This window comes from Antechinus flavipes, chromosome 3 (genome assembly GCF_016432865.1).
Source record: "Antechinus flavipes isolate AdamAnt ecotype Samford, QLD, Australia chromosome 3, AdamAnt_v2, whole genome shotgun sequence".
Taxonomy (NCBI): domain Eukaryota; kingdom Metazoa; phylum Chordata; class Mammalia; order Dasyuromorphia; family Dasyuridae; genus Antechinus; species Antechinus flavipes.
In genome coordinates this window covers 613,063,037-613,083,361 of record NC_067400.1, presented here as the reverse complement: position 1 = coordinate 613,083,361, position 20,325 = coordinate 613,063,037, and the positions used below count along the sequence as shown (strand labels likewise).

Sequence of the window (20,325 nt, the reverse complement as noted above, 5' to 3'; positions counted from 1 at the left end):
TATGTTGCAGTATATCCTAGATACAATATATGTTTGCAGAACCGAACAGTTCTCTTGTTGCACAGGGAGAAATGGATTCAGAAGATAAAAATAACCTGGGAAGAAAAACAAAAATGCAGATAGTTCACATTCATTTCCCAGTGTTCCTTCTTTGGGTGTAGCTGCTTCTGTCCATCATTTATCAATTGAAACTCAGTTAGGTCTCTTTGTCAAAGAAATCCACTTCCATCAGAATATGTCCTCATACAATATCGTTGTCAAAGTGTAAAGTGATCTCCTGGTTCTGCTCATTTCACTCAGCATCAGTTCATGTCAGTCTCGCCAGTCCTCTCTGTATTCATCCTGCTGGTCATTTCTTACAGAACAATAATATTCCATAACATTCATATACCACAATTTACCCAGCCATTCTCCAATTGATGGGCATCCATTCAATTTCCAGTTTCTGGCCACTACAAACAGGGCTGCCACAAACATTTTGGCACATCCAGGTCCCTTTCCCTCTTTAGTATTTCTTTGGGATATCAGCCCAATAGAAACACTGCTGGATCACAGGGTATGCACAATTTGATAACTTTTTGGGCATAATTGCAGATTTTGAGCTGAATTTTGAAAGAAGTTAACAGTTCAATGAGAAACAGAAACAGACACAGACATAGACACAGACAGACACAGACAGACAGAGAGACAGCATTTCAGGGACAAGGAAGAGCTGTAGGAAATGGGAGAATCGAGCGATTAAATGCTTTGTTCAGGGAAATGCAAGGAGTACGTGTCTGGGCTGGGCCCTAAATTCCAATTTCCTGGCCAGCTCTCCAGGTACTGGGTAGCCCCGGCTCTCTGGGAGCCATATAACTGAACTGCTCAGGGAGAAGCCAGAGTGACTGGGGGGAGTCCAAGAGGTGCAGTAGATTAAGGAGAAAGGAGGTTCATGGTGAGCCATAGGATGTGGAAGGAAATCTAGACAATAGAAAGAAATCTAGAATGACTTAATAGGTGAGGATAGATGTGGGGCCCCATGGCTATGGAATAGGGAATAGGGTTTTATATGTTGGTTTTATGGGACTTTTGTTTTCTTTCCTTTTCTTTAAAAAAAAAAAACAACAAACCAAAACATTAAAAGAAATTAAAAAGAAGCTAGGAGAAGAATATGGGAGAAATATAGATGGTCTAAAAATAAAAGAGTGCAATAAAATGTATTTAATGATAACAAACCCCCACAGAACAGAGTCCCAGAGGACACAGTAGAGGGACAACATGGAGGATATTGATTAAGAGCAGCTGAGTGTGGCCAGGGTTATCTGATCTCCAGTTCAAGATGGGTTGGGGAACCAAGAGAAAGGGAGAAGGGGCTTCTCCCCAGGAGAGGGGCCTGTGAGACAGTCCCGAGGGGAGGAGGCAGCCAAGGGCACACCAGTGGGATGGGGAGCAGCATCCAGCCTCGCTAGCTCCGGGGGCTGGGGGTGTCCCAGTCTCCTGTCCCCAGGCTCCCCAGGGTCCACAGACTCACAAGAAAAAATATATAGTGGGTGAGGGTGGCTGGGATGGCCCTCGATTCCCCATAAAAGCCCAAGAGTGGATAGAGGGCGGAATGGGGGCTGGGCATCCCTTCCCTGCCTTTGGCTGAGGAGTGCCCGGGCTTGGAGGATCAGCCCTGGCAACGGTCCGAAGGGAGCTGGGAAAAGGGGGGGCTGTTCCCGGGGCTCTCCCACATCCCATTCCCACTCTAGAAGGCCTGGTCGTGCTGTGCTCCACGCAGGCCACGGAGGGCACTGCCACGCTCCCTTCCACCCCATCAGAGCCATCAGAGAGATCTGAGACTGTGCTTCCCCACAGTTTCCCACGGGAAACTTAGCCAGTCTGCTTCAATCCCAACTATGGAAACCTTCATTCTCCACACACCCCTCCTCCTCCTCCTCCTCCTTCTCGCCCAGCTGGGCATCTGAGCAGACTCTGGCTGTCCTGGCCACCCAGCCACCACTCCCACCTTGTGCCAGGGCCCCCGGGGGTGGGGGGTGGGGGGACTGTCCCTGGAGTTCTGCTCCTCCACTCTAGAGGATGATCTGAGCAGAAAGTCGGGCAGGAGGGATGGGAGCCAGCTCCCTCTGGGGGAGGACAGACACTGTTGGGAAACTCCAATGGCCTCAAGGCCCTCAGCCTGGGAATGTGTGGGGGCAGCAAGTCCAGGCAATCTGGGTGCAGGAACACGGGGATCCGGCAATGCAATCTCACAGTTCCCGGGGATGGGGATGGGGAGATGTCGCTCTCCCAGGTGATTATCCCTCCCTGTGTCCCTCTTCTTTGCCTCCCCTGGAAGCACCAGTGGAAATGCTTTTAGGCCCTCCAGAGCTTGGCCCTGCCCCTTTCCCCATGGCCAAGCAGGATTCTGGGAGCATCCAGGCTCAGTGTCTCAAAAGGGGTCACGGAAACTCTGACTTGAGATGGAGGACAGTGGAATTGTTTGCTTTCTGAAATGCCCCTTCTTCTTCCTCCGGGTGCCTCCCTCTGTCTCCCGCCCACTCCTAGGTTCTCCCCATTTGCCATATAGCCTGAACCCCAAGCATGGGAAGGCTTGGACCCGATGCACAGCGCTTGAAGAAGCAAGAAGTGGGGCTCCGTCTCCAGGACTACAAACACGCAGGCATTTACACAGAAGGACAAAATAAATCAGAGACAAGGAACTGTTGCCTGGCAGAGTGGGCAGAGCAATAGCTAGTCAGAGGTCCTGGGTTCAAATTCCACCCATGCCTTCCAAATCTGGCCTCGGACTAACGGTGTGAACCTGGGCAAGTCACCTAAGCTTGTTCACCTTAGCTTCCTCATCTGTGAACTGAATTGGAGCAGGAAATGGCAAACCTTTAGCTGTGTGACCCTGGGTAAATCACTTCTCTCTGTTTGCCTCAGTTTCCTCATCTGTAAAACTGAGACATTGGAGTAGAAGTCCCTCGAGGTGCCTTTCAGATCTAACGGTCTATCTAGCAGCCCTGCCGGAGAAAGCGGGCCGCGGAAGGGAGGGGAGGTGCGGAGGGATGGGGAAGAAAGGGATTCATTGTTCAGAATTGGAACTTAGAGCTCGGTTTGCCCCTCACCCCCCACCCCTCACTACACCTGCTAGTTTGTATGACCCTGGAAAGCCACTCTCTGAGCCTCAGTTTCCCCTACGGTAAAATGTGACCCTCTCAACGGGTTGTTGTAGGGACTATGTGAGACGACGTGTAAGGGCTCTGAAACCTCAGAGAGCTGCAGAAATGGCACTATTATTACCGAGTCTCCAGCTCCTCAGCGGCCATGTTTCCCCGCCCCACCCCCTTCCCTGCCCGGTTTTTTTATTAGCATCTTTTTCCCAGGAGCACTGAGGGAGTGTCTGCGGTAGGTAGGGAGTGGGGGGGAGGGGCACCTCAGGATGCTCTAGGCAGGAGGGGAAGGCCTGGAGAGGGGGGCGCGTTGATCCCGCCATCCCTCGGTGGGAAGAAAGACAGGAGAGCCAGGAGCGGGGTGGGAGGGGGCAAAGACTTTATTAGGTGTCGAGGCCCTCCCCTCCCTCCCCAGCCTCGAGTTTTAAGTAAAAACCCCAACCCCTGGCGGGCCCCGACGGCCCCGACGGCCCCGATGTTCAGAGGACCGATACGCTCTGTAGCTGCACGTCGCCGCCGACCTCCAGGAGCCGGACCAGGGCCAGAGGCATGCGGTGCGGGAAGTGGTGGAACACGCTGTCACCCGCCACGGCCTGGGGAAGGAAGCAGAAAGGTCTCAGCCGGGCCCCTCCCCGGCCATCCCTGAGACCCGGGCTAGTCCAGGGGAAGGGGACGCGCCTGCGACCCTCTCACGCCCTTCCCTGTCCCCTCCGGCCTCCCCATTCCGGATCCGCCGTCCAAGGCCTTCGGTCCATCCATCCCGGCCCCTCCGGGCCAGAAGCTTCCCCTCCCTCCAGCCTCCCTCGCAGGCCGCGTCCCTGCCGACGCCCCGGGGCTCCTCTCCCCGGCCCTGCCAGGCTCCGCCCCCGGACTGCGGACGGCGCTGGCCAGCGGGTCCCGGCAGCGCTCCCCCCGCCGTGCCCCGTCCTGCCAGTCCTGGGGGATCCCCCGCGAAGAAGCCCCAGGCCCGGGCCGGGTACCTTGAAGCCGTCGTCCGTGGTTATGAGGAGCAGGTCGAAGGGCTGGCCTTTCTGGAAGGGGAGGCTGGGGCTCCGCTCCTCGCGCCCCCAGGTGCCATTCTGGAAGGAGTTAAACACCATCTCCCCCGAGTCCAGGCGCGGGTTGCAGTGGAGGGCGGCGTCCGCCCCCGCGGCTTCGGAGCACAGGAGGTTCAAGTGGAAGCTGCGGCAGAGCGGCGGGACCGCGTCAGCGCCCACGGGGTGGGGGGCACGGGGAGCCCTTGGGGGAGGGGGCTTTAGGGGATCTGGGACGGGTGTGGTGGGGCGGGGTGGGAGAGCCCGTGGGGGAGGGCTTTAGGGGATCTGGGACGGGAAGAGGGGGAGGGCTTCATTACCCGGATGGGGCAGGTTCTGGGCTGGGGCTCCCAGGGATGTCCAGTGTGGACTGAGGCCTTAGGAAGCTCTATAGGGCTGCCGGAGGGGGCTGGGGCAGACCCGAGATTCCCACACAGACAAAATCGCCAGGAACCCCAACCCCAAGTGGAGGGATGGGTTCTGGGAGCTGGTGATGGAATGGCGTCCAGCCTGAGGTCCCAAGGGTAGGGGTGGGAGGAGGGAAGGGGGAGGTAAGGGGAGATGGGGGGGTGGTCAGGGGGCCGCTGGGCCCAAACCTTGCAACCCACAGCTCCCAAGCCTTCTAGAGTCAGAGGCTGTAGGTAGAAGTTCTAGGGCAACGGTAGGGAGCTGGAGCCCCAAACATATCCCCAAGTCCCCCAGACACACCTGGTGGGAGTCCCCATTCAGGGAACCATAGCTCCAATCTGCCCCCCCCCCAAACTGTCCCTAGGAATTATCACAGGATGAATGGCCAAGGCCCTACGCACCTCTGGTACATGCACAGGGGCCCCAGGACCCCGCCCTTCATGCCTCAGGAACCAGACTCACCGATTTGCGTTGGGCGGCAGGGTACCCCTAACTCGGATCACGGAGCCCGGCCGGAGCCCTTCTTGGAGCTGGGCCTTGTGAGGGACGGTCTGCAGGACACAGACAAGAGGAGGTGAGCCAGAAATTCAGAGAGGGGCTTGGCAAGAACACACTGCGACAGGAAGCATGGGGAAGACAAAGAGCCAAGGAGAAGGGTGATAGAGAAGAGCTCAAGTGGAGGGGGACAGAGCTGGAAGCGACATCTTCCCCCCTTCCATCCATGGTTTCCCAGAGCAGACACTCACGTAGTTGGCCATGGTCTAGCCTGTGCAGGTGTTATCTGGTGGTGGGAGGTGAATGCCAGCTGGGACAAGTCTTATAAACTATGGGGATGTGAGGGGAGGGCCCTGACTCATCCATCCCCGCCTGCCCCAGGGGGCTCAATGACTCACAGCCCAGGGAAGGGGGGGAAGAGCGGGCAGATAACAGCTCCTCAACCCCACCCTGCCCACGAGGGCCTCCAGGTCCCCACAATAAAAGAGGTGGCGTTCAGCCAGTCCCCAGCATCCCATTTCCAGTTGGGTACCATGGCCTTCCCCTAGCACACATAGGCCCCACTCGGGAGACGGGGAAAGCTCCCAAACATCCCAGACCCAGCGGAGGAGCCAGAAAGTGCTTTAGACTCTCCAGAGATTAATGGATGGGGAAAGTTTAGAGAGACTGAGGCAGCTCACACACCCTCTCATCTATCCACACATCCATCCATCTGCACACATCTCCCAGCTGACGCAGAGCCCCAGGGTGCTGGGCTGGGAGAGCAGACAGAGACAAATGCCTGTTCTGGCTCCCAGGGCGCTCTCCCTCCCCACCCATCCCGGGCTGTGACTTTCAGGCCTCCCTACGTGGGTACCATACTGAGGAAAGGGACCCTTTAGTGTTTGAAAGTCAGAATATCGATGGAAAGTGGGGACGTGTTAATTAAGGGAAGTTTGAGGTTGTATAGAGGTCTCCAGAATTAATCCCAGTTCCATCTGGTGCTTGGAGACTCAATGGGAGTGGGATGTGGGGAAGAGAGTAAGAGAAACTCAGATCTGGAAAGGACCTCAGGGGCCATCTCCTCTCTGATATCCAGCCTTCCATTAAAAACCTCCAATGAAGGGGAAACTGGAGACCACCAGTCCCCAGGCACATTCTAGGGACCCTCCCAGCTTCTCCCTGCAGCTCCTACTTACTTCTTCGAGAGCCAGTGCAAGAAATTCATTTTTTCTACCAATTCCTCTTCCATTTGAGAACTCATTCAAGACACACCCATAGATCTGTGACCCCATCAATGTGGATGCTCCCTGAAATAGTGCAGAGGGAGCACTATCCACCCCCCACCTATCCTGTCCATTGCCATCTGATAAGCTGCTTTTCTTGGAACCTCCTCAGCTTCTCTGGGCACTCCCAGGCTACATTGGCACTTAGGCCAAATATCAGTTTCCCACGTCACCAGTCTATCGTTTTCAATCATATATTTCCTTTTAAAACTCATTTTCTAAATCTTTTTTTTTTTTTTTAGTTAACAGTAATCAATCTTCTCTCCTTTCCCTCTCTCAACCATTGGGGGAAAAAACAACAACTTAGTAACAAATATACATAGTCAACCAAAGCAAAACAAATTCCCCCACGAAACATGCTTCATCATGGGTCTTCTGGTGTCAGGATTGGTCACTGAATCTTAAATCTTTAGTTTGTTTTTATATTATTTTTGTTGTAGGAATTGCTCTGATTCTGCTCACTTCACTTTGTCCCAGTTCACACAGCTCTTCCCAGGTTTCTCTGAAATCATCTCTTTCATCATTTCTTATGGCACAAGAGTGTTCCATCATTTGTTCAGCTCTTCCCAATCTCCTGGTTCCTTTCTAATTATTAACTGAATTTGTTTTTTCCTGCACAAACTTTTAAAATTTATGTAACCACAAGGTCTTCCTCTGTCTGTAGGTTTGACAGATATTTTCTTGCATGCTTCCCTAAATTATATTTTTTTTCCTAAATTATGTACTTGTCTTTTACATGGTGTGAGATGCTGGTCTAAGCCTAATTTCTGCTAGCAATTACTTTTCAGTTTTTTTCTGAACAGTTTTTGTCAGATAGTGAGTTCTTGCCCCAACTGTTGGGTTGATCAAACTCTAGGTTACTGTGCTTACTTGCTTCTGTATGTTGTGAACCTGAACTGTTCCCCTGATCAACCTTTCTATTTCTTACATGGTACCAAATTATTCTAATGATTACAATTTGGTAGTATAATCTGAGATCTGATACTACTGATTCCCTTTCCTTCCCATTTTTTCATTGATTCCCGTGATATTCATGAGTTTTTTTCCTTCCGGATGAATTTTGTTTTGATTTTTTTTTTAGCTCTATAAAAATTATTTAGCAGTTTGATTGGTACGGCACTGAATAAATAAATAAATTCAGATATTTTCATTTTATTATAAGGGCTACCCATACTATGTGCAATTAAAATTTTCTCAAATTATTTAAATCTTTTGAATGTTGGAGGGGATGCGGGAAAACTGGGACACTAATGCATTGTTGGTGGAGCTGTGAACAAATCCAACCATTCTGGAGAGCAATCTGGAATTATGCCCAAAAAATTATCAAATTGTGCATACCCTTTGATCCAGCAGTGTTTCTATTGGGCTTATATCCCAAAGAAATACTAAAGAAGGGAAAGGGACCTGTATGTGCCAAAATGTTTGTGGCAGCCCTGTTTGTAGTGGCTAGAAACTGGAAAATGAATGGATGCCCATCAATTGGAGAATGGCTGGGTAAATTGTGGTATATGAATGTTATGGAATATTATTGTTCTGTAAGAAATGACCAGCAGGATGAATACAGAGAGGACTGGCGAGACTTACATGAACTGATGCTAAGTGAAATGAGCAGAACCAGGAGATCATTATACACTTCGACAACGATATTGTATGAGGACATATTTTGATGGAAGTGGATTTCTTTGACAAAGAGACCTGAGTTTCAATTGATAAATGACGGACAAAAGCAGCTACACCCAAAGAAAGAACACTGGGAAACGAATGTGAACTATCTGCATTTTTGTTTTTCTTCCCGGGTTATTTATACCTTCTGAATCCAATTCTCCCTGTGCAACAAGAGAACTGTTCGGTTCTGCAAACATATATTGTATCTAGGATATACTGCAACATATCCAACATATAAAGGACTGCTTGCCATCTAGGGGAGGGGGTGGAGGGAGGGAGGGAAAAAAAAATCGGAACAGAAACGAGTGTCAATATAAAGTAATTATTAAATAAAAATTTTTAAAAAATTATTTAAATCTTTGTATAAAGAATGTTTTAAAAATTATGTTCATATATAGTTCCTGTGGTTTCTTGACAGATAAACTCTAAGATTTCTCTGGATTTTCTTTTTGGATTTAAAAACCTTTCATAATTTGATTCCCTCCTACTTTTCCAGTCTTCTTATACCTTCTTCCCCTCTTCACATTCGTGACACTGGCTTCCTTGCTGTTCTTCCCAGATAACATTATATCTCCCAAGTCCGGAGAATTTTCACTGACTATCCTCCATTTTGGAGTGCCCTCCTTTCTCATCACCGACTGTTAACTTTTGTGATTTCCTTCAAGTCACATCAAAAGTCCCAGCTCCTATAAAAAGTATCTCCTGCTCCCCTTTAATGCTAGTGTCCTTCCTCTGAGATGGCCCTCCATTTTTATCCTTATCTCTTAATAAATGCTTATTGATTGATTGGCATTATTCAAGGCACAGTTGATGAATGATTTTATTGAATGACTTTTTTCCTCTTTTTTTAAGATCTTTGTTAGTCATAGTCATTTCCTAGGTAGGGAAGAGGGATAATATATTCAGAAAGGAAAGCAATATAAAGACCAAAAAACAAAAAAGAGTAAATGAAACAACATTGTGAAAAATGGTCAAGAATCTGAGAAAGATTGGGTCCTCATGATGTTCACTAATCTATAGGAAAGTTTTCTATTTTCTAACTTTAAGAATCAATATATGATCAATAAATTTGATTTTTTGGGGTGGGGGGGAGAGAATCTGAGCAATTTCCCTGTTTAGTTTTCAATTAAAGCTGCCCTCTTCCTGTTCAATTTGATGCCCAATTCATTGTCCATTTGCAGTCTCCAAATTCTGTAGTTGTTCATCTAGGTGCTCTTTATGTGTGGCCTTTACCTCTAAACTGCAAGTTTCCTTAGCTTTTAAAATGAAGAGATTCAGCTGGAAGATCTCTGCAATCCCTTCTCACTCTAATTCTACAATGCTATGAACTGACTGTCATCATCTGGACAACAGGTGTTTTTCATCCACTTCATTTGTCCTGTGTGGATAGTTAAGTTGAACTCTTTTGAGTGATTATGGATCTCATTTGAGAGGTTGTGCGATGTTCTGGGGCTACATGCAATCAACCCCAAATCATTTGCATATAAGAGTCTGGAAGACTTTCCTAGTGATAGGGAATCTCTCTTTGATTCTTAATTTCTGTGCTGGATGTCATATAAGAGGGTGATGAACTAACTCCTTTGGTGTTTGTAGGTCTCCCTGTTTTATACCTCATTTGATAATGATGATCAATTGGGCTAGTTAGGTGAGTACTGGTCCTGGAATCAAGAGGATCTGAGTTCAAATCCAGACTGAAACACCTACTATGTAACCCTGCACAAGGTAATTAATCCTAATCGTCTCAGAAAATAATGATGATCGAAGGGTCATTCAATGAGGTTATCTCTGCTGCTATACTTTTCAAGGAAACTTCTATGATTTGATATGTACACATGTGACCTTTCTTTTTTATTTTTAATAATAATAATAGCTTTTTATTTTTCAAAATACATGCAAAGATAGTTTTCAGTATCCACCTTTGCAAAACCTTGTGTTCCATATTTTTCTCCCTTCTTCCCCACTTTCTCCCTCCCCTAGAAAACAAGTACAGTTCTTCTAAACATATTTCCAGTCATCTTGGTACACACACACACACACACACACACACACACACACAAAACAGATCAAAAAGGAGGGAAAATAGAGAAAAAACAAGCAAACAACAAACAAAAAAGTAAAAATATTACGTTGTGATCCACACTCAGTTCCCACAGTCCTCTCTCCGGGTGCACATGGCTTTCTCCATCACAAGCCTATTGAATTGGCCCAAATTGCCGCCTTGTTGAAAAGAGCTAAGTCCATCAGAGTCAAGCAATGTGACCCTTAGCTCAAAGAATCATTCACAAGAGACTCCTTGGTGGAGACTGATTGAGTACTTAGTGTTCTGAGCCTGAGGAAGAGTCAGAGTTGGGGAGAGGCAGAGAGAAGTAAGATCCTGATCATTACATAATCCCTAAAGAGAAAGAAAGACTCTGAGAAGAAGCCAGCTTCTGAGAGGAACCAGCAATCCACTTATGTGACGGAACACGATCATCGTGTTCATCGTGTTACCTTATTGTGTAAGAACTGATGAAGGGGATGATTTCAGAGACGTCTGGGAAGATCTGTATAAACTGATGCAGAATGAAGTGAGTAGAAGCAGACCAGTGGATGCGATGACAACAATATTGCAAAAAAAAAAAAATTAGCTTTGAAAGATTTATGAAATTCAATCAATTCCAAGATCAACCATGATTCCCGAAGACTCACGCTATCTGCCTCTGACAGAAAGGTGATGAACTCTACATGCAGATCAAGATAAAATCAATGAGGAAACTTCTTTTCCTTGATTATATTTGTTGCAATGTTTTTTTTTTTTTTTAATTTCTTCCTTTATCACGGGCATGGGAGTGGAGGAGAAAGAGAGAATGGGTTTCCTTTAATTCTTAAAAAATACATTTTAAAAAGGTAAGAGAAAGGAACTGAGACAGAGAAGAAGTGGAAAAGAAATAAGGAAAGGGAGGGAGGAAGGGCACTCTGAATTTGTACCCAGATTGAAATTAGATTCAGCCATTTATGCTGTGTCTGAATTCAGGTAAGTCACTCTTCTGGACTCAGTTTCTTCAACTGTAAAACTTAGGGAGTTATTAACGGAGGTGTAACACTCCACTGTGGACAGAAAATGGCTTGCAAAACTCCCAAGTGTCCCACCCTCAAAGCAGATTAAAATATAACTGGGAAATGTTTAACAAAATAAATAGAACTATGATATCACATAGATAATGTTCATTTATGGTTTTTTAAGTCAACATACAGCAGGGCAGAGATTTTTCTCTGTTTGAGCTTGACCCATTGACCAGGTGATCTCCCCAACATCAATCCCAGATAGCTCCATTATGTCCCCCAAGCCTTCTCTTCTTCAGACTAAAATACCCCCAGTTTCTTCCCTTTTGAGTCTAGGATAGAATTTAGACTAATTTGCTTTCTAGAGCTCTCCACAATCTGGTTCCAGTCTACCTTTCCAGGTTTAACACATGCTCTGTCAGCCCTAAAAATGCTTGATTTTTCTTCTTACTTCTACTTCAAGAGCCGCCTCCTGCAGGAAGCCTGTTCCAGTTCCCCATCTCCTCCAAATGACCTTGACTATATTTTGTATTTAACATCCTATGAACGCTTTCCCCCTTCCAATATAGTGCAAACCCCTTGAGGTCAAGATTGTCTCATTTTTGTCTTTGTTTAACCCTGAGACAAGAAAGAGTCTGTGAGACTCAGGGAAACTTCTAGGCTGCCTTGAACATGTATGTTCTGGGGCAGGAGACTCGTCAGAATAAGGAAGCATGAAATTTGTATTCAGCAGGTCGAGATTGGCTGGCTTTTGGTAACTGTCTAGGACGCTTATCAGTGGTGTGACTCTGAATAAGTCATTTCACCTCTGTTCTGTAAAAATGGGGATATACCTATATTGGTCTGTCTAGGAGACGGGGAAAGTGGGAAGGGAGAAAAATTAGGAACACAAAGTTTTGCAAGGGTGAAGGTTGAAAACTATCTCTACATGTCCTTTGAAAAATAAAAAGCTATAAATGAAATGAGCAGAACCAGGAGATCATTATATACCTCAACAACGATACTGTTTGAGGATATATTCTGATGGAAGTGGATCTCTTTGATAAAGAGAGCTTTAATTGATCAAAGATGAACAGAAGCAGCTACACCCAAAGAAAGAACACTGGGAAATGAATATAAACTATTTGCATTTTTGTTTTTCTTCTCAGGTTATTTATCCCTTCTGAATCCAATTCTCCCTGTGCAACAAGAGAATTGTTCTGTTCTGCACATATATATTGTATCTAGGACATACTGTAACCTATTCAACATGTAAAGGACTGCTTGCCATCTCGGGGAGGGTGTGGAGGCAGGGAGGGGAAAAATCGGAACAGAAGTGAGTGCAAGGAATAATGCTGTGAAAAATTACCCTGGCATGGGTTCTGTCAATAAAAAGTTATTTAAAAAAAAAAGAAAAGAAAAATAAAAAGCTCTGCTGAAAAATTACCCATACGTTTTGTCAATAAAAAGCTATTAAAAAAAAACAACTGGAAAAAAGAAAAATAAAAAGCTATTATTTAGGAAAAAAATAAAAATAAAATTAAAAAGTAAAAATGGGGATAATGATGCTTCCTGGGGTTGCTATGAGGATCAAATGAGACAATATTTGTTAAGTAAATGAGACAATATTTGTCAAGTATAAAGGGCTGGGCTAGATAGCCACCGATGTCTCTTAACAACTCTAGATTCTCTGCTGGGATGGATCCATTTTAAAATGTGTAAGATTTTTCCTCCCACTTTTCCTGTGTTCAATAAACACTTTGGGACACTGGATAGTTGAGTCTTGTGAATGTATGTGTAGTGTTGGGAATTGGGCAAAGGGGAAGTATGAATATGGAGTGGAAAGGCCCGTGGGCAGTTAGGTAGTCAGGAAAACCCGGTTCCATTCTAACGACAGACATTTGCTGAGTGTGTGATTCTGGACAAATCACTTAATCACTGTTTGCTTCCATGCGGTGAACTTGAAGGCCTTGTGTAAATGCTGGCTTATCATTATTATTGTTGCTGTTATGATTATTTCCCTCTGAGCACTTTGGATTTTGATACTTCCCGACTGCTCTGGAGAAGGATGGAGAACTACATTGGTTGTTGGTCGCCCCTGGACCTGGACTCTCTGTACAGGTTATCCGCAGCTGGCTTTGAGATTAAACCGCCCAGTTTCGGGAGCCGTAGGGCAGTTGTTGCTGTTGCCACAAACTCCGGGGGCCCATCGGGAAAGACGGGCTACAGAAGGGGTCCGTCCCAAGTCTTGGGATTTGCGATTGTGTTACTCTTGCCAGGTTGGTGCCCCAGAGAGAAAAATCATTTCTTTTATGTGTGTGATCCGGAGGAAGGGTCCTGCACGCACACTACCCCCCATTCCCTTTTCACAGGCGGTGAATGCTCATAGGTTGGGGATTCCCTGACCATCCCTGGGAAAAATGGAGAGGGGAAGAAGGAGACTTGGAGAGATATCGGGCTTAAAATGAGGGGGCCGGGCTAGATGGCCTCTGATGTCCCTTAACAGCTCTGGATCTATGATCTTCTGCTTGGATAGATCCCTTTCAAAATGTGTAACATTTTCCTTCCATTTTGCTACACTCAATAAGCCCACTTTGCTGGGTTGGATATCGGAGCCTTGTGTATGTTTGAGTGTGAATGTTGAGAATTGGGAGAAGGGGAAGTATGACTGTGGAGGGGAAAGGCCGTTGTGTGGTGTGGGACTGGAGCTAGCCAGTCAGGTGGTCAAGAAGACCAAAGCTCCAACTGGTTTCAACCATTTGCTAAGTGTGTGAACCTTGAGCCAATTACTTAATCATTTTTTGTTTCATTTCCTCTTCTGTAAAATGAAGGTCCCAATAGCACTTATAGCACTTACTTCATTGGGAAAATAAAACAAACTATTTGGAAAATTGCTTTGCAAACCTGAGAGCTCTATAGAATTGAGCTAATGGTTAGAATTATTTATTAATAAAATTGAGTTTTTATATTTTATCTCTTTCAATTCGATTCTGAATCTAACCAGCAACTTACAGAGAGACTTGAAGAGTGGAGTAGGGTAACAGGTATAATACTTTCTTATGGCCAGGAAACCGAGGCCTTTGGGTCTATGCTACGGGTCTAGTGTCTCAAGAGGATCACCACCTGGCGGCCAATTCAGGTGTTGTATCCCTTGCTGGATAATTAATACAGTGACATACTGCCTTTCGGTGCTTAAGGAAGGCGGAACATGAGTTAATTTGGACTGCCTGTGCTAAAAGGTGTTAGGAATATTCCCAGTGTCCCTACTGCCAGGTACTCGTGGGGTTTACAGTGTCCCACTGTGATGTAGTAACCGACATTTCAGAGGACAGCCTCCTTTTAGACATCCTTAGCGGGGAAGACATTGTGTCCATTCACACCACGGGTGGGTAGAGATCTGAGTTGGTGAGAGGATTTCCCACAAGTTAAGGAAATCACAGTGGAAACATGAATGCGGTATATAGGAGGAAAGGGCAATTCCTGGGCCTCCTGCAAGAGGCAGAAGATGGAAGCTGGAGGAACGGTTTTTCCAGAGTCATAAAGATGAGTTCAAATCCATCCTCAGGCACTTAGTAACTTACTGGTGGTGTGACTGTGGGAAAGCCATTTAATTTCTGTTTGCCTCAGTTTCTTCAACTGTAAAATGGGAATAATAGCACTTATCTCCTAGGGTTGTCATGAGAATCAAATGAAATAATATACATGAAGTAGGCATTTCAGTCAACCGACATTTATGAAGTGTATTGGTCACAGTGCTCTTTCCTGACCCCTTCCTCCCGATTATTCGATTATTCTCTCTTGGGCCCTAAATTACTTTGAATTTACATAGGTAATTTACATACTCATTGTTTCCTCCATGTAAAGTGGAAGCTTCATGAGGGCAGGGACTGTTTCATTTGTGTCTGTAAACCTCGGGTCTAGGAAAGTGCCTGGTACACAGTAGGCACTTAATATATGTTTGTGAAATCGAATGGGCATCAAGGAACCAGTGAACGAGAGAACAAATGAATACACAAACAAGCGAATGAGAAGAAAAGTGACCAATGCTCCACCAGCACAAGATCCAGCACACATAGAGGGCGAGCCTCTTGGGGCCCGGCCGGGGCTCAGATCTGCACATAAGACAGGGACAGGTCTCCCTTGATCTCCACCATGTTCACCTTGTGGAAGTCGAAGAATCGGTGGGCGTAGTCGAAGAGGTGCTGGCCGTTGGCAAAGACTTTGAAGCGGTCGTGGCCACAGCGGACAGACAGCTGGAGGGGGCGGGAAAAAGGCAGAGTGAGAAGGAGGGGGTGGTGAGAATAAGGGAGGGGGAGGCAGGGGCAGGTCCCCGAGCCCCCAGACTCACATCAAAGTACTGGCCCCGGGTGAACGGGTTGAAGGTTATGGTCTTCTCCTCTTTCCCCCACTTCCCATCCATGAAGGTGTTGCGGACCACGACCCCGTCGGAGAGCCGAGGGTTAATGTGCAGGGCCACGTTCTCTGAATCGGCCTCCTTGAAGTTGATGATGATACTGGGGGACAGAAAGTAAAGGGCAGTCGCTGAGGGTGGGCCCCTAGGCCTGGGCTCCTGAGGGCTTTGGACCCCCAAAGTGTAAGGATCTCTGGGGACGGGGAGTGGGCGACTGCTGTAGGGAGAAAGCTGAACTCCTGGGGGAGAGGGAAATAGCAAGGGATGGCTACCCCGGTCCCTTGATGGGGCTGAGAGTACTTATGACTCCCCAGGAAGAATTCCCTGGGGGACCTGAGTGGGGACTTGGAGTGGGGCTTGAGAGGGGCAGTGGGGAGGAGATCCGATGGCTTCCACCCTGGGAGAGGGAGAGGCTGAGGGCTTATGGGTCCCCAGGAGGGATTTCATGGAGGAGGATGGACAGCTGGGTTCCCAAGTTTGGAAATCCGGATAAAGGGGCCCCCAGAAAGGTGGGAGCGGGTGGGCTACACAGCCGGGCCTCTCACCTGCTGCCCCGCTGATTCACCAGTCCCTTTATCACAATGGTTTTTCGGGCCGTGAGACCGTTCTGTATTCGCCCCCAGAATGGCACAGGCTGTTGATCAAAGGGTCATAGACAGAATCGAGAGCCGACCAGGGCCCTGGAGGGCATTTACCCCACCTTTGCTAGGCCGTCTGACTGTGGGCCCCTGCCAGTCCCCCATTGCGTGTAGATGAGGCAAACCAGTCCTGGGGAAAGTAATTCTCAGCAGGTCTGAACCCAAGTCCTCTGGCTCCGCTGTGGGGGCAGGGAGGGTGGGGGATCACCTGGATTCCCACTGAAATAAATCTGGCCCTCCCACCCGAGGCTCTGGACTCCCGCTCCGTCTCCCCCCACGAGCCCAATCTCCTACCACTCGAAGGCCATACCGGATTGAAGACTGGTGGTCCTTCCATGGTCTGCAAAGGGGGGAAAGAAGCTGGAGATTAGGGGACCCTTCGGATTATAGGACCAAGCACTTGAAGGGCAGTTGGGTCTCAGAAAAGGTAAGTGATTTCTTCCTGGTCACTCAGGCAGTCAGGTTAGAGGTGGGATTCGAACCCGGGTCTCTGCCAGAGCTCGGCGGCTCTGCTGATTGACTCTACTACCTCAGGAGCCAGGGGGAGCATCTGCTGACTTGCGCCTTCCTCCAGCCAAAGCCTACTCACCACCAATTCATGGGGCGGCTTCGCCTGCGGGGTTCCTGGGCCCTGGAGGATGAGGGAGGGAGGAAGGTAAGGAAAGGGACCCTCCGCTTCCCGCCATTCCCTGAGCCACTTCCTGATTCTGTGCCCTGGCCCTCTCCCCTAGTGGGTACTTACTGGGTACGCTGGGGTTGTCATAGGAATCTGCGGGGAGAGAAGAGAAAGGCATGAGGTATCTTGCCGGGGGTACCCCGAAGCTCTGGGTAAAAGGGGGATGGAGGGTTGCCCCCTCCTTCACCCTTCGCACAACCGGAGTTCTACAAGGACACCGCGCACCTGAAAATTCCTAATGGAAGTTCTGGGGTACAGATGGGAGACAGGAAGCCCCACTCCCTGACCATCTTTATTCGGAGGGATAGACTCCCAGCCTCCCCCAAAACGGGCTCAAAACCAGAAAGACTCTGAAATGACAGAGCAGAAAGAGGCTTCTACAGCGTTTCAGCCAACTTTCCCATTCACAGAAGAGACAAACCGAGGCAGGCCCCCTCCCTGCCAGGAGCCCCCCCACCCCGGGGGGGGGGTTCTGAGATTGGAACCAGGCCCCTGGCTCGGGACGCAGCCCTTTCATGGAGCAGCCTCAGCAGAAGCCGTTCATCTCCTTGCCCAAAGGCGGGACCATAATGGGGCAGCCGCGTCGGCGTCATTTCACGAGCTGCATCTGGAGAGAGCCTGCCTGGGCTTGAATTATGTTTATGAATTAAGGATGATCTTATATGAATTATATATGAGGAAGTCTATTTCTTTTGCTTGCTCTTTAGCCATGTGACCTTAGGCAGCGATTTCCCCCTCCCCTGTAAAACTGGGGAAGGGGGGAGGCCGTTGGCGGGAGTTGGAGAGAAGGGCCCCCGGTCGAGGATTCCTGCTGGCTCCCACTTTCAGTCTCAGGCAGGGACTCATCACGAGAAGCACCCCGGAGTCTCCTCCTCCCGCCCTGAGCCCCCCACTTAGGGCCCACCCCGCCCCCGAACTTTCTGCAGCACCCCAGCAGGCCGGAGTGGAACCGTGTCCGCAGCCCTGCTCTCCCGGGCTAGCCCATCCCCCTCCACAGCCTCTACCTGGCCTGGGTCGGGGCCTCCTCCAAGGAAGTTGATGGAGTAAAGCTCCAGGTCTCCATCCACTTGCAAGTGAGTGACCATCTGTATGGGCAGCCGGTGCCCATACTCATAGAAGGGGCTGCCGTTTACCACCACCTGGAGGGGAGGGAGGAAGCTAGGATGACTTGAGACCAAAACCTGGGTGATCTTTCCCACCCCCCACCCCGAGTGTTAACCTTTCCCCTCCCTGGGACCTCACAGAGCGTCCCGGTTGGATCCGGGGTTCAAATCCTGCCTCTAACAACTACAGCTGACGCTTCAGGTCAAAGGGCGTCCCGGGAGGAGCCCCAAAACTCCTGGTTGCCTCGGTAAAGGTAAACCCCCGATCTGGACAATTATGGCGCATGTCAGGGATTTCCTAAAAACCCGAAGTCTTTGCCGATCCCTGCCCGGGTCTGCCCCCCGTTTGTCCTGTGATCTGCACACTGTTTATCTGCGAACTCCCTGATGTCAGGGATCCTCTTCTGTCTCTATTGGCGTCCCCGGCCTTGGCCCAGTTCCTGGTACACAGTGGGCACTTAATAAATGCTCCTGGGCTGACCACCCGAGAGCTTGCTCAGTGCCGGCTCTTGTAGCTCCCGGGGGAGCGTGGCCAGCCCTGATTCTCGGTGATCCCAGCTGGAATTTCTCGGCAGAGAAGAGCTTTGCCATTTCCTTCTGCAGCTGGGAGAACGGGGGTCAGTGACTCGCTCAGGATCTCGCAGCTAAGGCTGCATTCGCATCCAGGCCCTCGGGAGTCTGGGACTGGCTCGATAGCGCCACCTGGCTGCCCTGCTCCACATAGGCTGGTCCCAAATTTGGGGACGTCCCCCTTCCGATGTCCCGGCTCCTAAAGAAGCCCAGGAATCGGCGCCGCAACGGTTACCGGCGAGAGGGGGTGCGAGCAGGGGGCGGAGCCTCAGGGCTTGGGAGCCCCTTCTATGACAGCGGGAGAAACTGAGTCCCGGCCCCGGGGCCAACCACGGAGACTATTCGGCCCCAGAGCTCTTCGCTCCAAAGCTGAGGGCGCCTAATAAATGCGCTCTCACGAATTCATTATCTGACGCCTCCTTCAGTCCCGGCGGGGAGGACTTTGTCAGCGGGGAGACCGGGGAAGGGAGCCCAGGAGAGAGCACTGGGAGCACTCCCCGGAAAAGAAGGGCAGGGAGCCGGTCCGTCTCTCGGCCCGGAAGGGACCTCACACACTCCTCGGCCAGTTTTCTGGCCTAAGGCAGCCTAGCCAAGCGACATATTTCGGAGCCCGCGGGGCCAGGGATCTCGCTACCTGTTGCTTTCCTTAGGAGAAAATCTTTCTGGAGATTAGGCTAAATCGCCTTTTCTGAAACACCACCTTAGGCGCCTAATAAGTGCTTCTGGACGCCTGACTCGGGCTGCCCTGGGGCGCCCCCGGCTGCCCCCTTCCCCCTTCTGGGAAGTTTCTGGCTCGAGGGGCAGCGCCTGCGGAAGGCCCCCGCCCCGGCCGCCCCGCCCGCCTCTCCCAGACCTTGTAATGCTCGTCCATGACCATGATGACCATCTCGAAGGGGGCGCCCTTCTTGAAGGGCATGCTCCGCTTCTTCTCCTCGCTGCCCCAGCTGCCCCCCTGCATCGTGTTGAAAACCACCTTGTCCCAGCCGTCGAAGCGCGGGTTGAAGTGGAAGGCTACGTCGCAGCCGGGCGTGCCCCCCACCGCAAAGTTTATATAAAACCTGGCAGGGAGAAGCCACGGCACGAAAAGAGGCTCAGAGCCCGCGGCCCCCGCTCCCCGCCGGCTCCCTCCTCCAGGAAGATCCGGACAGCGGCTGCTGGGCGGGGGCGGGGGGCTCAGTTCTAATCCTCCCTCCCCTGTGCCAGGACAGCAGATTAGAGGCCGCTGTGACCTTAGAGACCAGCTAAGATACAAGTCTAAGATGAGACATTGTAATAGAGTGCATGGTACACAGTAGGCAATTAATAGATGCAGGTTCTCTCCTTCCCACTAATTTAGCCTCATTTCAGATTGTAATCAAGCTCTCAGAAGGTGAGTGACTTCCGGGTCCCACAGGTAGCTATGTGGGGGGTCAGAGGCAGCATTTTCCCCACCCTCCTCTGTCCAGAGACCCCAGCCCTTCTCCCATCCTCTCCATCCATCCCTTTCCAGCCCTCACCTCTTCATATGGTCACTGGCCACCCCTTGGATGTAGACGGACATCCCTGAGCGCAGCCCCCCGGGGATCTCTCTGTTGTATGGGAGAGTCTGGGTGGGCGAGAGGGTGGGAGGGTTAGTGGGGTCCAGAATGGAGCCCCCTCAGCGGGGAGGGAGGGAGCTCTATGGGCCCCCGCCTGCTCTCCTCACCACCCAAGGTCATGGTGGGGATGAGGCCAGACTGGGGGAGATGCGAGCTGGGTGAGCCCCGAGCTCGGGGCTGGGCCCGCTGGGCACTCACCGGGTTATAGCTGGGTTGGTAGCCGGGAGCGGGCATAAAAGTCATGTTGGCACAGAGAGGGTTCTGGACAGCAGAGGAAAAAGCTGGTGTCGGGAGTAGGGCGAGGAGCGTGCCCGCTATGCCTTTTATA

At 49.8% G+C, this 20,325-nt stretch overlaps 2 protein-coding genes across 2 annotated transcripts; both read right to left on the bottom strand.

Moving 5' to 3' along the window:
• Nucleotides 1-3,496: 3,496 nt before the first annotated feature.
• On the bottom strand, nt 3,497-5,434 carry LGALS7 (galectin 7). Its single transcript, XM_051989081.1, has 4 exons — nt 5,323-5,434; nt 5,039-5,127; nt 4,115-4,316; nt 3,497-3,727 (listed from the first exon to the last, which is right to left on the bottom strand). Exons 1-4 carry the CDS (start codon nt 5,332-5,334, stop codon nt 3,614-3,616), a joined length of 417 nt encoding a protein of 138 aa, XP_051845041.1. The 5' UTR covers nt 5,335-5,434; the 3' UTR covers nt 3,497-3,613.
• Nucleotides 5,435-15,047: 9,613 nt separating this feature from the next.
• LGALS4 (galectin 4) lies at nt 15,048-20,307 on the bottom strand. The gene is made up of 10 exons (XM_051989080.1): nt 20,196-20,307; nt 19,917-20,005; nt 19,274-19,478; nt 17,752-17,886; nt 16,814-16,840; nt 16,661-16,702; nt 16,382-16,411; nt 15,979-16,067; nt 15,371-15,536; nt 15,048-15,275 (listed from the first exon to the last, which is right to left on the bottom strand). The coding sequence occupies exons 1-10, from the start codon at nt 20,238-20,240 to the stop codon at nt 15,129-15,131; spliced, it is 975 nt and encodes a 324-aa protein (XP_051845040.1). The 5' UTR covers nt 20,241-20,307; the 3' UTR covers nt 15,048-15,128.
• Between the last annotated feature and the right edge of the window lie 18 nt (nt 20,308-20,325).